Source organism: Martes martes, assembly GCF_963455335.1.
Source record: "Martes martes genome assembly, chromosome: 11".
In the NCBI taxonomy this organism is placed as follows: Eukaryota; Metazoa; Chordata; class Mammalia; order Carnivora; family Mustelidae; genus Martes; species Martes martes.
Window position 1 is genome coordinate 95,920,426 of NC_137899.1, and position 16,983 is coordinate 95,937,408.

The window sequence follows — 16,983 nt, forward strand, 5'->3', positions numbered from 1 at the left end:
TCAATTTCTCTCTTTCCCAAGACAATATGTTTGGCTACAATAATGTAACAGGAGGCTCATAGTCTAATGTGAAACCTGTCTCAGCTAATGTAGTTTTATTTTAAATGAGATTTATAGAGCCCAGCTGCAGGCATTGGAGTAGGCTGATTAGAAGACTAATTTCCAGAGTAATTTACATCAAATCATGGAGGCAACTTTCTATTCCAGTTACATATAGGGTCAGCCCTAGCTGGTTGGATTATGTGACAGTTACAAAAACTGATACTTAATCTGAGAGTTTATGTGGCTGCGAGTTGTGTTGCTCCTGGGCAGTTTACTTTTCAAAACTGTGTTTTCAGGTTTATCCATGCCCCTTAGTCTAACTGCTCACTTAATTTCTATCATTGATTTTATTTACAATACTTAAGTCTATTTATTTGTTTTTCATTGAGTCTAACCTTCTATGAAACAGTAGTTTCCTTCCTTCCCCAAACCAATGCTTTGATTTTATTGTTTTGTTTGAAGGGAATTTCTAAAAAATCAGACCAGTATTCATATATAAGTACAAAATCAGAGTCGTTTCAGTAGTACTCATATTTGAGTGGTACACAATTGGTAATTTGCATATAATTACAAGAATTTAATTAGTTGCCTCCATTGACCAACAAATAACATCAAACATTTGATCTGAGATGTTGGCAGAGGTAGTAGTCTTGGAGGTGGGTGGAGGTTTATTACAAAGGTGTTTAGGGGGTGCCTGGGTGGCTCAGGTGTTTAAGCATTCGACTTAGGTCGTGATCTCAGGGTTGTGAGGTTGAGCCCCCCAGCGGACTCTGAGCTGAGCGTGGAGACTGCTTAAGATTCTCTCTCTCCGGGCACCTGGGTGGCTCAGTTGGTTGGGCAACTGCCTTCGGCTCTGGTCATGATCCTGGAGTCCCAGGATCGAGTCCCACATCGGGCTCCCAGCTCCGTGCGGAGTCTGCTTCTCCCTCTGACCTTCTCCCCTCTCATGCTCTCTCTCTCAAATAAATAAATAAAATCTTTAAAAAAAAAAATTCTCTCTCTCCTTCTCCTGACCCTCCTCCCACCCCCACTCATACTCTCCCTCTCCCTAAAATAAACAAACAAATAAATAAAAATAAAGATATTTGGTTGGAATGAAGTTTGCTGGACCTACTCCAGATAATGTTGCTGTAGGTGACTTCTTTACCACACTGCCTATTTCCTAAGTTCAAAATTACCTCTAATTATTTGGTGCCCTATCACCTAACACAAGAGACCAGGAGTTCAATCCACTGAAACTGAGAATTTAAAGCTCTCATGTTGAGTTTTAAGAAGTCTCTGTAACACACATATATAAAAAAACATATGTATGTAATATTATTATAAAATATATGTAATATATGACACATGATATATATTAATATATAGAGAATATATATTATATATATATAATATATATATAACCTAATGACAACTTGTAAGTTTGTTGGAAACATAGATAAGAATGTAAGCAAAAAAGCTTGTATCCTATCAATTCAGAGTTTTCAGTAATTTGGCTGTAAGTTCTATCTTTGCGCTATTTATGGAAAATGTTAAAAGCAACATAGGTAGGAATAGATTAGGAAGAAAAGAGAGGATAAGAAATATTGGACCCGAGTAAGAAGCACAAAATTCATTTCACCATTTAAAACAGATCATTTCTCTACCTAAACCAAATGTATCATTTATAAACATCATTATTCAAAGCGGGTTTAAATGACCTTTAATTACACATTAAGTGAATCTAGTCATTCTCTCCTAAAATCTTACCCAGTTAGATGGATGAATGTTTTTAGACTCTGCTCCTAGCTGGTCTGAAATCATGAAATTTTGTTTTTATGTTTTCATTTGAAAAAAGACATCTGATGGCTTTTCATGTATTTAATTGGCTGTTTTTCCTTTCCTTTTGGCTTCTTTTGGTTCCTTGCATCTAGTTTACTATTTAGTTTGTGGGGAAATTTTGATTCTGAAATGATAAGATGCCTGGGGCTCCTGGTGGCAGAAGCCGTAGCATCAATGAATGTGTCGTGGCCCTTAGGCATACCCATTGCCACTGCCTTCTTCTTTGTTCTGTAGGGATACCCTGGATGGACAGTGTTTCCTGATTATAGTAATCCGACTTGCACTCAGTGGTGGACGGAGCAGTTCAGTGAATTTCATAAAACTCTCAAGTTTGATGGAGTATGGATTGTAAGTTGTTATTCCGGAATCAAACTTCTTTTGGAAACGGATAGTCCAAGATTTGAGAATGATCTTTGACCCTGATCTGTAACAAAATAGTTTCCTTGACATAGTGGTATTTAAAATCATTTTACTTAATGCAGAGCTTATATGCAGTAAAATAGACCCCTCAAAACCCCAGATTTTAATTCTGGATCTGCCACCAACTGATTATTTCTTTTTTGAGAAAGTCCTTTATTTTCCCAGGGTCTCATCTTCTTCCACCCTTAACTGTCTTTCAACTGTTTTATGAGAGGCTGTCACACCGGTTCATTAAAATTTAAAGTTAATCAGAGAACAATTTAATGAATCCCTTTTATTTTGTAGGTAGGGATAGCAGGTGGAGATATTTCTTTGAAATTTGGAAAATTATCTCCGTTAGCAAGATTAAGCATCACCCATTTTTAATCCATTTTAAAGAGACAGATTTGGTTTCTGTTATATCTTCTGGCCCCTCACTGAGTGGAATAAAAGACAGGGGGAATTATAAAACAGAAATACCCCTCCGTCTTAGGTTCTTTCGAACAGCACTGAAACATTAACAGCTACATAAAACTCACATTATTCATAAGGTAGGAATCAGCCTTTGGAAATGGTATCGCTTAATTAGCTAATTGAGATCAATGTGTAAAAGGTAAAATGTGCCTGATAGCACTTTGGGTTGGAGGGCACCTTAGACACAACCCAATCCAAAAGATGAAACACAGGGCAAGAAGATTTAGGCAGATTACTCAAGATCCCAGTCAATAAGAGGTCGCAGACGTGGGGTTTCTAGTTCAGTAAACCTTCCTGGACGACTAACCCTGCATCTGTAACCCTTCCCCTTGTGCCTCTTGTGTGTCGTTGAAGGAAATGGATGAAGTATCCAGCTTTCTCCACGGTTCCGATCGCGAGTGTGAATGTAATACCTTCAACTTTCCTCCTTTTACTCCCCGTAAGTTGTCACAAGATACCCTTAGAGCACGCTGCACAGCACTCCACGTGGCCTAGAACAGTCTCAGTTCCCAGGGCAGGGCGTCTGTGGACACGCTGGCGGCTCCCCTACCAAAGCCCTTCCTGCGCGCACCAGGGGCTCTAGCCACCTGCTGACCGCGGGAACCGAGGGCGAGCAGGTGGTGGGTGCGCGCCTCCCGCAACGGCCCCGTGGTCCTCCCGTCCTGTTTGTGGTCTCCAAACCCCTCAGGCAAATGGTTTCAGTTTTCAACTTTATGAGAATTCCAGAATACTTTAAGGTCCAAACCACCTTCCACTGAAGTAACTCTGTAATTTTGTGAACTTCTTTTTTTTTTTTTTTTGCTCACTAGCCACAATTTAAAGTATTCATTGTTCCTTTTAGCTTCTTCTTAATTTAAGTCTCATTCTTAGTTAGACTTTCCAGTCCTGATTTCAAAAGTGTGTATGTATGTGAAACAGTAATGGATAGATTGTGCTGTGGAAACGCGTGAACCCCAGCATCTCCGTGGATTAACACGATAGAAGTTCATTCTTGGCTCATCTACTCCAGCGTGAGATGCGTGGATCTCATCCGAGTAGTGGCTCAGGGATCTCATTGGTTCCATGGCTTGGTTCTCTGTCTCAGAGTCCTTTGTTTCCAGCTTCCTGGGCGAAGGAGAGAGAAGGTGGAGGAGTGTTATTGGCAGGCCTCGAAGTAGGGCGTATTCAATTTGCTCACATTTCTTGGCTCAGAATCCAATCACTTATTCTCAGTTTAACCTTGAGCGAAAGTGTGAAATATAATCTTAACTCTTCCAGGAAGAGAGAACAGCCTTGGTGAGCATCTGGCTCGTCCCTGCCTGTTAATTCTGGTTTATCCACTTCACCTGAACCTTGGACCATCGGTGACCTGCTTCTCTAGCTCCTTTTGGTCTCCAGAGGAGTGGAGAACTTTTTAAGGAGGAATCTTGGCTTCAAACCATTTAATTTCTTGTAAAATCTATTGTTTGCTTGTCTGCTTATTCCTCATTCTTCTCTCCTCAGTCCATGTCTCCCTCCCCCATTTTTTTTCCCACTAGGGATCACTTTACCTTGTTTCCCTTTTAATCTCTTAATCTTCTTCTTAGTGAGAGCCACGTTTTTGTTTTTTTGTTTTTTTTTTTCTGTAGAAAACTGCAGTCTCATTCCCTTCTGCCTACTTCTGGCGAGCACCTCACACCCCAGGTCCCAGCATTTCAGTCTACTTACCTATGACTAGCCACGACCTTCTAGCGGCTCTGCTGTGATCTCACCTTTTCATGATTAGACAGTACAATTAGTGTGATAAAGACTTACATTACCTTTGACCCTGGAACAATTTTAGTGTTTTTTTCTTATCATGGAAGTGGTTGTGGGTCTCATTCCACAAACCAAGCTCTGTCGAAAATATAAATTTCATAATGTTTTATCATTCAACTTAATTTCTGATTAAGTTGGTGGGTGAGATTCTGTTGGGCTAGTAGGGAAAAGTCAACATCAGGGTTTCCTGGTTCCTCTACTTTCTGGAACTGGGCTTCATTCTGAGGCCCTATATCGATGGCAAGGCTTGATGAAGGGGAGCTGATGTGGTGCCCAGCTGTAGGTCCACAAGTATGAGAAGGAAAGAACGAGATTCTAGGCTACAAGGCAGAAAATATTGAGCGTTTTAGGTATGAAAAGAGAAAATAATGGTCAGACAGTGGTGATTTTAGAAGCAGGATCTGAGTTCTTATTTATGGAACTTTTATTTAAGTTTCATATCTCATTTCTTTCTTTTTTTTTTTTTTTTTTGAGAGATCACAAGTAGGCAGAGAGGCAGGCAGAGAGAGAGAGAGAGAGAGAGAGAGAGAGAGAAGCAGGCTCCCTGCTGAACAGAGAGCCCTACACAGGGCTCGATCCCAAGACCCTGAGATCATGACCTAGGCCGAAGGCAGAGGCTTAACCCACTGAGCCACCCAGGGGCCCCTCATATCTCATTTCTTACAAAACAAAAAACAAAAAACAAAACAAAACAAAAAAACCAAAAAACCTAACTGAGGTTGACTGCCTGTAATGGAAGAATAAAAGTATTTCCTTCCCACTGCCTTCATCTCTGTTCCTTACACAATTCTTCTTGATCAAATATGTGTAGAGAAATGTGCTGCTTTATTTGTATTTCATTTCAGGCCAACTTCCCATTGCTCTCAGCTCATTTCCCAGTTGCCTCCACCCAGCACCATGTTTTATGGGCTCCAAGGGAAGGCACCTTAATTTTAATGATCTATCTTAGAGTGGGGCTTAGAGTGGGGCTTAGTGTGGGTCCCAGATAGGATGTAGCATCTAGGACAGAATTTAAAACCGGAACGGATTTTGTCAGGTGGAGATTGAGTGGGAAGGTATAGTAACTGCGAAGCAAAAAATTGGGTCATTATTTCGTTAGAGCTGGTTGACAGGAAAGTGCCTCACTGATGGCTATTTCCCCGTAGGAATTCTGGACCGCTTGCTTTTTGCAAGAACCCTGTGCATGGATGCAGAGTTTCAGTGGGGTCTTCATTATGATGTCCACAGTTTGTATGGCTACTCCATGGCAAAAGCGACAGACTCGTAAGCACTTGGTTTTCACCTAATGTCTGTGTAGGGGAGGTGGGGGGCAGTGGGTTTTGTGTATCTTCCATAAGTGTTTTTCAAATATATTTAGTGGTTATAAGGATGTACAACTCAGATCTTAGAGGGTACTGAGGAGCTCTTCTCATATATCCCCTTGGTGCATGTGTGAGATTAGTTTTGATTGGCTTGTGACTAAGGGACTTAGATACTGGTAGGCAACAATGTGCAAGGTATTTAGAGCCCCCAGTTGGAAGCCAGTCCTGTTACCAAACCACACCAGGGTTGCCTGATTTGGCAAATAAAAATATAGGGCCCAGTTAAATTTGTAGTGGACATACTTACACTAAAAATTATCTGTTGTTTAAATTAAATTCAAGTTTGCCAGAGTGTCCCTTGTCTACCTGGCAGGGCTACCCACACCACACCCTCCTGGCTTCTCTCCCCACTGGCTGCCCCAGGCTCCCTCTCAGTTCTCCTGTCTGCAAACATACGCTTGTCTTTAAAGCCTTTTTTTCAGATGTTTCTAGAAACCTTCCTGTCAGTTCTAGGAAAAGATTATTTCCCCTTTTTTATGCTACCTTTGTTTGTATTACAATATACTCAATATGCAAAAATCTTGTATTATAACATTTAAGCAATCCCCTCCTTTTTTTTCTTGCTGGACTACAAGCATTTTGAGGGCAAAGTTGTCCCTGTAACTTTAGCCTGAGCCATAGTGTGTGTACTTAAGACGTGTGTTGTATAGCTGCCTGGCCTGAGGTAGAGACATCATAAAGGGCCTGCAGGGGATGCGTGACCACCCCTGTTTTGTTCTCCAGCACCGTTTTGCCCTCCTGACTTTGTATTATGTGGGATCGTCCAGGTGAGAGAGAGTCCTTGTCTAATAAATGCAAAAGTTTTGATCTCCAAAAAGAAGCTTCAAGAAGAAGGACACATGTTTCTGATTTTGTTATCCTCTCTTTTCTGACCTCTGTCTCTCTCACTCTGCCTTTTCTGGGAAATAAGCTAGAAGAATAAGACTCAGTTCCCTCAACTTTGAAACTAGAGGCTTGGATTAATGTTTCCCATAGTTCCTTCTAGTTCCAATCTATTTCGACTCTAAAACACTTCTATCTTAGAACGGAGGGTGGGAGGGAGAGTGGCTACAGCCTGGGGTGAAAAAGGATGGGCTGGAGGAGGGAAAGAAAGTTGCAAATTGCTTTATTGCTTGTGTCTCTGTGTAATAAAAGTGCTGTAAGGTTGTGATGGGGTTGGTTAATATAGTCTAATAGCTATGATTAATAGTTAAAAGGTAACTACAATGGAGAAGGTTAAGTGCCCTTCTAAGCTCTCTAGGTCAGACAGAATGAACTAAGTTCCCAGAGAACAGTGGGGATATGTTTTTTGTTCAGTGGGATCTGAGCACCAGCAACATTTAAGCCATAGATCTGATTAATATTTGGCTCGACCTTCCTGGAAGTATCGTCTGGGACAGTGGTTACCCTAAGAAGGAACTTCTCCCTCTGAGCTGAAAGTAGAAAGACCAGATCCCCTCAGGGATGGGGACCAATGATAAGCCAGCCAGACCTGAGGGACAGAAAAGAGAGACTTGAGGATCTCTGAATAAGATTGTCCCTCTACTCTGGAAAACAGAGACTTATCTAATCTGTGGTACCATAAAGATCTGCCTCTACATAAACCTGTAACCTCAGATAACTTTATCAGCCTTTCGGTTTCACTCTGTACAACCTGAATGTGTTTCTTTCATGGTCGGTGATTACAGAGTGCCATAAACCCTCTAGCCAATGGTAATAAAGGCAAAGTACCTGCTTGTTGAGATCAAAGATATGAGGGTAGGAGTTGAAGAATGAGTGTTCTCCTTTAAGCTACCTTTATTTTTTGGTCATTAAACTGTCAGAAGGGAGGACTTCATGCTTTCAAACCCATTCCCTATTTCAGAATTTGCTCCCTTTTGCCATTCTATCATGTTGCCATTATAGACTCCACATAAGGTAGTACTCAGGAGTATGAAGTTGGGTGAGCATTGGTGGCTGGGACAGTGTCTGTGAAGGACTGGCCAGGGTCTGCTGATATACTTGTCTCAGATCACGTACTGAAAGGGAAGATACAAGGAACAATTGTGGGTCAGGTATCACCATGCCATTGTTGTAATTTTGTTTAATTTCAGATCGCTAAAAGAAGGTATGAGCTGCTTAGCATGGAAGGGGAAAGAAGGGAGAGGCATTTCAGGAAAGTGCTTATGAAAGTGCTTAAGATGTGCTTCAGGAAAGTGCTTATTATGAAAGTGCTTAAGAATATCCAGAATAAACGCTAAGCAAGATAACTTATATCTTACTGTGTTGTTACCCCACCTCACGCTCCCCCCTCTCCTGGAGTAATTGTCTTTCTGAATTCCATGTTCTCAATCCCTTTGCTTAATCTTTTATAGAGTCTTATTTGATATATGATGTTTTGTTTGTAGTACAATGAAAATAATACTTTATGTTTTAATTGCATTTAACTTTATAAAGAGTACCATGTGTTATCTTTTGAGACTTACTCAATGAAAATTATTATTATTTTGCATAGATTAAGATTTCCCAACATTGAGAATTGCTAATAATCAGTTCAAAAGCTTTAGGGGAACCCGGCTGCCTAGACCCCAGCTGGTGTACAAACTGTTCCAGCAGAGGTTTCAGAGTTCCAACCTGAGCTGGTGCTGTGCTGGACAGGATTGATTATAGAAGGGCAGCAAGACATGGAAACAAGGGACATTGGAAAAGCTTTGTCTTGGTGGAGAAGATGGAGTCAAGAACTCAAGACATGGGCACAATGTATTGCTAATCAAAAGGGCCAAAACACAGTCAGATCCAATAAGGGAAAGAGAGGCCAGGAGCATAAAGACATTTTTGGGGGGACTGGCCTGTAGAGGTTTGGACTGTCTTATATGAAGTCGGAAACCTTATTCAGAAGTGGGAAAGAAGCTCTTAAAAATACTAGATCTTAAATATAAGATACTAAAAAAGTACTAAATCTTAAAAATACTGGGTAGTGGGCATTAAGGAGGGCACATGGTGTAATGAGCGCTGGGTGTTTAATGCAACTGATGAATAACTAAACTCTCCATCTGAAAATAACGATACACTATAGGTTAATTGAATTTAAATAAAATAAGATAATAAAAAATGCTAAACAATTTCGCTCCCCTAGTTTGTGAAGTCCTGATGTTTTTTCTGTTTGGTTGGAAAGCCCACTGCTCCCCTTGGGTACAGGTGAGACCTAGATATTCACAGCTCACTTCACATTCAATAGATTGTATTCCTTTTCAGGGCCATGAAGAATATCTTCCCCAACAAAAGTAACTTGATCTTATCCCGTTCTACTTTTGCTGGATCGGGCAAATACGCTGCACATTGGTTGGGGGACAATGCAGCCACATGGGATGATCTCCGATGGTCCATCCCTAGTATCCTTGAGTTCAACCTGTTTGGTATCCCCATGGTGAGTTTTACTCTCAACAAGGAACTTGTGCCTTTTGTTCTTTGGCATTCTTTCCTTTATTAGTCTTTTGTGGTGTTAAAAACCAAGGAGCATTTATGTCTCCCTGTGGTATGTATTAGAAAATTCATTTTTATATGTGGCATGAACTGTCTTTTGAGGATAGAATGGTAAAAATTATTGTTGGGTAGTCATCCATGGAGTCTTTGAAGTCAGCATGGAGACACCATAAGTAAAATATGTGAGCATCACAGAAAATTCCATTAGCAAAGCATCAGTGAATAACAAAGTGTGAAATTGGGAACTGAACATTGAAATGAGCTCTCGTCAGCTGATTCATCATGCACATTTGCCACTTTTGTACCTTTGGCTGGTTCTGAAAGTCTGGGACCTCTGTAAGCGTAGAATGATGGGAATACGATTTTTCCCCTTTAGCACATAGGAATACAGTCAATGCTTTTGCTACTATCACTGACCACTGTCTTTTGTATGTGTGCTAATTCTCCAGGTAGGTGCCAACATCTGTGGTTACACAAAAAATGTCACAGAGGAGCTCTGCACGAGATGGATGCAGCTTGGAGCATTTTATCCACTATCGAGGAATCACAACGGGCCTGGGTTCAGGGTAAGGTCCCCAAGAGAAGCAATGGAAACTTCTTGGATTGTCTAAAGTACTTGTTCTCAAAAAGGATTGGAAAAAAAAAAAAAAAGACAACAACCCTACATCTTAGCCACTAGTACAAAAGGAGAACAGATAAATTTTGGGTCATAGACCTAAAGAGCAGAGTATTGGGATAAGTGTTCATGGCATGTATGTATGTATCAAATGATTTTATTGGGATTCATATTGATTTATATTGATTTTCTTAACTCACCAATGAAGGTGAGAAGGGTTGCTAGAATTTCAATGGTGCTGCTATCACTTCTTTTACCATCTATGTAAGATGGGACAGTTGGAGTCCACTGGTATTTTACCTCGAACAATACAAGAGAAACCACTTCTAGTACGGAGGAGCAAGGAGGGATGATTTAGGGAGTGTCAGGCCAGGGATCTGAAGACTTTTTTTCACCTTGTTACACCATTCTATCTTTCTATGAATGATTAGCGAGACCCTGCCCTCCTCACTATTTTTCACTCTTTTATCCTTTTCTATCCAAGATTTTTTTTTCTTTTTTCTTTTTTTTTAATGGGTGAGTATATAGAAGTGGGCTCAGAGCCCCTCTTAGGGAGATGTCTGGGACAATGGCAGGAGCAAGTAAGGTGGAATGTCCTTTATTTTAATGAAGTAATCTGCTTTTGAAGTGTTTCAAAATTGAGTTGGTTAGATCTTAATACACTCAATGGGGTAGCTTACTGATGATCATTTTAGCTGCCCTTCTTGACTTTGTCTCGAACATGGGAAAGATTTACAGCCAAATCACCAAAGTATTTTATCCCCAGACTGTCTTAGCCATTTACGAGCTGGAGACAGCTGGGTTATTTCTGAACTTCTAAGCTGGTGGCTGGGAGCAGGTTTGGCAGGTTGCCTTCCTCTTGAGATGGCTGGAAGGAATTAGATAAGAGCCTTCAGACCACCTAGCCTGCTAAATTTCAGTCCTTGTTTTCCTGTCCCTCCACAAGTGCTGTGCAACAGAATGACAATGAGAGCCACACATTAAGTTTAAATGTAAATTTAAAAAGTAAAAAGAAACAGAAGCAATCATTTTAAGTATATTTTGTATAAATCAGTATGTCCATAACATGATCATTTCAACCTGTTTAATATAAAATATTATCAATGAGATATTTTATATTCTTTTCTTTCTATTAAGTTTTCAAAATTCAAGTGCATGTTACACTTACAGCAGATCTCAGTTTGGATACTAAATTTTCAGCAGTTGGAGTGCAATAAAACAAAACAATAAAGTTATATTTAATGGGAAAATATTTTATTTAAAAGTATTTTATTGTTATTCTTTTTTATTTAAAAATAGTTCCTTAAAAATATTCACTTTTTAGGATTATATTTAAATGAACTAAAGTCAAGTAAAATGAAAAGTTCAGTTCCTCTCTCTTACTAACTACATCTCAAGTATGCAAAAGCTCCCCGTGGTATGTGGCCACCATAGTGGACAGTGCAGCTCTATACATTCTTGGTTGGAGACCTGAGTGATGGAGGATGTGGAATGTTATTTTCATTGGTGTTTGGTTTCAGGATTTTCATGAGCCCTACATTGGAGACATACAGTGGTCTCCTGCAGTAGACCACTCTACTTTCTACTCCCTTTGAAGGGAGGAAATGAGCATCTTTAGGAACAAAAGAAAGGAATAAATTTAGGTCATTTTCTCTAAAATTCAGTCCCAGCAAGAGAGTGCGGGATGACAGATCTTAATATGACATACATTATCTTTCTCATCTTGCAAATTACAAGGAAAATGGACAAAATGGGCCCCATCATTAATGGAAAAGTTCTGCATCTGGGTCCAAAGAAAATTAGATTTCCCTTCTAGAGGGCTGTTTCTTTGCTCTTGGATAAAGTCATGATTTCTTTGCACATTGTATATTGAAGAAAAAATAGAGGTCACTGTTTCTGGGGTAGAGAAAAGAAAACAAATATCGATGGTGAACACATTACAGACAAAACTATATATAAATTTCAAAATTGTAAATTCATAAAATTGCATGCAAAGGAGGAGATGAATTATAGATCATGGTGCTAGGCAATGCAGCCTAAGACAGTGGGTTTCAAATTCAAATTCTTTTTACTGGTTGTACAACTTACTGCTGTTATTATTATTAGCCAAATGGAGTATTATGAGAAACCTCAATATACAACAAATCAGATCAGCTAAGAAGGGAGCAGGGGCCACTGTAACCCCTTTATCTCCATGGCAACCTCCTGGGTTTTTTTTTTTTTTTAATTGATTGATTTTGAGAGAGAGAGGGAAAACGTGTGTGAGAGGGGCAGAGGGAGAGAAAGAGAGAATCCCAAGCAGACTCCACGCTGAATGCAGAGCCCAACTTGGGACTCGATTTCACAACCCTGAGATTGTGACCAGAGCCCAAACCAAGAGTCTGATGCTTAACCGACTACACCACCCAGGTCCCCGCCCCCTCCACCATGGACTTCTTTATTGCCCTTGAGGCTACCATCAACTGGGATCAGAAGACACATGTCAAATTTAAGCTCTGTCACCTGCTTGCAGTTTACACTGGGAGAATCATGTAATCTTTGATATATGTTTTTTCATCTATAAAATCAAGAAACAGTACCAAGATCCTTTTAGTTTTGGAAATGCTTTGATATCTTCCAAGTTAGAGAGCATAGCTACTCTCATCTGAGAAAGGCTCTTATCATAATGGAACAACTTTTAAGGCGCAATGGAAATATCTCATATTTGCTTCATTTTCTTCTAGGACCAGGATCCTGCTGCCTTTGGTGAACACTCTCTGTTGGTGAATTCCTCCAGATATTATCTGAACATCCGCTACACCCTGCTGCCCTACCTCTACACCCTTTTCTACCGAGCTCACACCCGGGGGGACACTGTAGCGAGGCCCCTGGTCCATGAGTGAGTTTCCTGACCCACGAAGAATCCCCTTCAGAGCATTCATTTCCCTTGTGTTATTGGTTGTTGACACCTAGGGTACAGTTGTCCTATACTGGAGGCTTCATCTGCCTTCTCTGTTTTCCAGGTTCTACCAGGACCCAGATACTTGGGGCATACATGAGCAGTTCCTATGGGGGCCTGGACTCCTCATCACACCAGTCTTATATGAGGTGTGTTTCTAATCTGAACAATGGGGTGGAATATCACATTTGTCCTCATGGTTCTATAGCTGAATAAGCTGAGTCTGGAGTATCTATGGCTGCATTTAAATATGAATATAAATATAAATATGGGGCACCTGGGTGGCTCAGTCAGTTAAGCATCTGCCTTTGGCTCAGGTCATGATCCCAGGGTCCTGGGATTGAGCCCCAATGTCAGCTTTCTGCTCAGTGTGGAGTCTGCTTCTCCCTCTGCCCCTCACCCTGCTCATACTCTCTCTCTCTCTCCCTCTACCTCCAAGCAAAACAATTTCTGTTTTGCCAAATTACCTTAAAACTTGTTTTCTTAAACATATGACCATGGATTGATGGGCTTTAAATGCCTTGTGAGTTTGGGCTGGCCATCCCTCTGCTTCCTTTGGACCAGAGGACATGTGCTCTGGGGTTGGGCTGGGAAAGGAGAAGAGTTGAGAGAGGATCAGGGAGGGAGTTCTGGGCGAGGGCAGGGCGTTACTCTGGAGACCAGATATGAAGGACCACACGTACCCTTCCAAAATGTAAGTGAGGAAGTGTGGGGGAGGGGTCAGGATGATGCTGATCACTTTATAAACACGGGAGATTGCCAGTGTACTCATGTCGGAGGCCATCTCTTGGCAGGTGCTGGGAGCAGCAGCAGTCCTGCTGGAAGTTTCTCCTCGAGGCCTGGCTGTTTCAGTCTCTTATTGCATAAGTAACTCAGTGAAGGAAATTTCTCTGCTTCTCTTAGAAAGTTCAGGAGCCTAGAAACTTACTTTCTAGGCAGAACTGTGCTTTGGGTGAACTGCCCGACTTTTCTGAGTGTCTGTATTCGTACCTATAGAATGGGATAGTCCTAACCACCTCTCAGGATTGTCAGATGAACACAGGCAAGCACACATGAGGTAGGTATTGTGTAAACTGTAAGAGACATGCTGATGTTGCTCAATATTGGTGTTTCCCTAGGGTGTGGACCGAGTGAAAGCATACATACCGGACGCCATCTGGTACGACTATGAGACGGTAAGTAAGGCAGCCCCGCTTGCGTCAGAGACCAGCCTCTAGCAGAGGGCAATTCTAAGGCAGGAGTCCTGGGAGCTTGGAGTAGGATAATAGCACAACATTTTACATTTGTTTGATAGAGGGTACTTTTCTGTGAGGAAGGCCTTTCTAGGTGTACTATGAAATAATTTGAATAACCAGGGTAGGTTTAGGGGAATTTTCATTGTATCGATACTATACAGCTATGAGGACTAATAATTGGTCTGAGGCTGGGATACCCTAGAAAATGAAAGCCCAGTTGTGGAAGAATTACCACACAGCATAATTCAAAGAAATAGGACAGGTTGGAGGCCCAGATCTGCTATCTATTTTGATTATGCTTTGGGCAGCCTTTTGTTTTGGGGGGAGGGGGGGGTCTCTGTTTTTCTTTCCTTTTTTTCCAAGTTTTTATTTAAATTCCTCTTATGGATATGGTATAATATGGTATAATGTTAGTTTCAGGAGTAGAATTTAGTGATTCATCATTTACATATAACACCTGGTGCTCATCACAAGTACCCTCCTTAATACCCATTGCCCATTTAAACCATCCCCCCACCACCTCCCCTCCAGCAAACAATGTTCTCTGTGGTTAAGAGTCTGTTTTATGGGGGCACCTGGGTGGCTCAGTGGGTTAAGCCTCTCTGCCTTTGGCTCAGGTCACGATCTCAGGGTCCTGGGATCAAGCCCCACATCGGGCTCTCTGCTCAGCAGGGAGCCTGCTTCCTCCTCTCTGTCTCTGCCTGCCTCTCTGCCTGCTTGTGATCTCTATCTGTCAAATAAATAAATAAAATCTTTAAAAAAAAAAAAAAGAGTCTGTTTTTTATGGTTTGCCTCTCCCTTTTTTACCACTATGTTCATCTGTTTTGTTTCTTAAATTCCACAATGAGTGAAATCATAGAGCGTTTGGCTTGCCCTGACTGACTTACTTTAAATGAGGCAACTGATCTAGAATGATCTGCATGGTCCCTCCTAGTCAAACGGTCCCTTGTCTGCTCTGGCATCCTTTTCTTGGTTAGGGGGTAGCCATCCAGTGGAGGAAACAATTGGTGGAGATGCTGCTGCCGCTCGATAAGATAGGACTTCACCTCCGAGGGGGCTTCATATTTCCCTTCCAACAACCCAACACAACCACAGAGGCCAGGTAAGCTCCTCATTCTTCTAAAGTGTAACTGCCCTGATGTGCCAAGGGAGGATGTTGTGGGACAGGCAAACAGACACTAAAAGTAAATAAGTCAAGGGAAGACCTCTCCAGTAAGGAATCTCTCCCCTTCTTTCAAGGTCGGCCCCAAAGTGGTACCTTCGTGTTCATTTACCTTAAGGTGGCCTTAGCTTCTTCACGTTTCTAGAGTCTTTCTCTTGGGAATTGAATCAGCTTTAAGAGCAGTCAAAGTAATCACTTGTAAGGATTTCCCTATGACCAGAAACTATCTTCAAGCAGATTTTCTTGAGCGAATGCAAGTTAAAGAGGAGGTGAGAGTTATCACACAGAAGTGAACATAGCTTCCAAGGTCAAGAGCCAGAATGTTCAGGTTCAGATCCCGGCTCTGTCACTACCACATGTGTTGCCCTGGGCAACATCCTTTCTGTGTTGCTGCACAACACGAGCGAACTGGGGATGACAATAGCTGGACTTTTTAGTGTCATCAAGGAGGTTAAATGGAATAATAGACATGACTTACTGTATATGGGACACTTAGAAAAATGGTGGGTGCATGGCAAGCACCCAGTAAGTGCTGATTGTTAGTAGTATCACAAACCCAGTGTTTGGCAGGAACTGCCTCCTTCTACCATTCTTCTTATGGTCATTCATTACTAACCTCTGCTGTCTAACCACACCCAATGTCCATGTTTCCATAAAATGTCAATATCTACTCTGTTTCTGGGGTAGACTCTGAGTTCATCTCTCCCTGAGACATGAAAGGGGCTGGTTGAACAACGTTCTATGCCTTCTTCATTCTCTGAAACTGGGATTTGCTCTTTTACAGTCGAAAGAATTCCCTGGGACTCATTGTTGCCTTGGACTACAAGAGACAGGCACGGGGCGAGCTGTACTGGGATGATGGTGTATCTAATGGTAAGCCTCCCGGTGATCCCTTCCCTGGGGTTCTCAGTGAAAAGTAGTCATTGCAGGCTGGCCAGTATGGCACTAACTCTATTATCATCGGTGCTTATTTCTGTAAGCTTAGAATGAATTTATTCAGTTAGCCAAGCACAATGCATTAAAATAGATCAGATGATCAACCTGTATGTTATTGACTACCAAAGCAACAGACATTATTGGGTTTAGTTTACTTAAATTATCTCTTCTCTGGGTGTCATTACCAATATCAAATAATACATTTTTGTTAATAGATTTGTAAAATACTGCTTTGATTACTATAGAGGGGGAAATATCTAATTTGTATAGTATGCTTTTCCATTGTAAGATTCCCATAGAAGTAGCTGACATAAGCTTATGGTCTGTGATTATATAAAAACCGTGCCCTGCGTAAAATTAGCATTTATTAATATTTATTGGATATTTATTATTGCCCTGTAGGCAGGGGATATGAAGATGAATAAGATGCAGGCATTGCCCCTGAGGAACTCCTGGTCCAGCAGGATAGATACAATGTGTATGTGGATGACTACAAATGCAAGTCACAATGTATTAAATGCCAGCAAAACGGTACCACAGAGAGTCATGGGAGTTTGGAGGGGCAAAGCAATTAGGGTTGGTTGAAGCAGTCCAGGAAACTTGGTGGAGGTTTGGCAAAAAGGGCAGAACCTGGGTAAGCAGAGAAAAAGGAGAGAAAAGCATGACCATGCAGCAACCCTGCTTCGTATAATCATGGGTATTCCTCTCTCTCTTCTAGATGCTGCAAAGAAGTATATTCTATATGATTTTTCTGTCAGCTCTGTAAGTACTGTTTTTGAGGA

General features: G+C 41.2%; 1 protein-coding gene across 1 annotated transcript in view; it reads left to right on the plus strand.

Annotated features, from left to right (window-relative positions):
- Window positions 1-16,983, plus strand: part of LOC308352505 (putative maltase-glucoamylase 2) — a gene marked incomplete at both ends in the record, with an annotated part of 84,742 nt that overhangs the window by 22,546 nt on the left and 45,213 nt on the right. Inside the window, 11 exons of the mRNA XM_080818750.1 lie at window positions 2,098-2,211; window positions 3,091-3,175; window positions 5,658-5,775; window positions 9,087-9,258; window positions 9,764-9,880; window positions 12,654-12,808; window positions 12,933-13,017; window positions 13,987-14,043; window positions 15,081-15,205; window positions 16,050-16,138; window positions 16,920-16,963. Of these exons, the coding sequence (XP_080674876.1) occupies window positions 2,098-2,211; window positions 3,091-3,175; window positions 5,658-5,775; window positions 9,087-9,258; window positions 9,764-9,880; window positions 12,654-12,808; window positions 12,933-13,017; window positions 13,987-14,043; window positions 15,081-15,205; window positions 16,050-16,138; window positions 16,920-16,963 (1,161 nt within the window). The remainder of the gene's footprint in view (window positions 1-2,097; window positions 2,212-3,090; window positions 3,176-5,657; window positions 5,776-9,086; window positions 9,259-9,763; window positions 9,881-12,653; window positions 12,809-12,932; window positions 13,018-13,986; window positions 14,044-15,080; window positions 15,206-16,049; window positions 16,139-16,919; window positions 16,964-16,983) is intronic.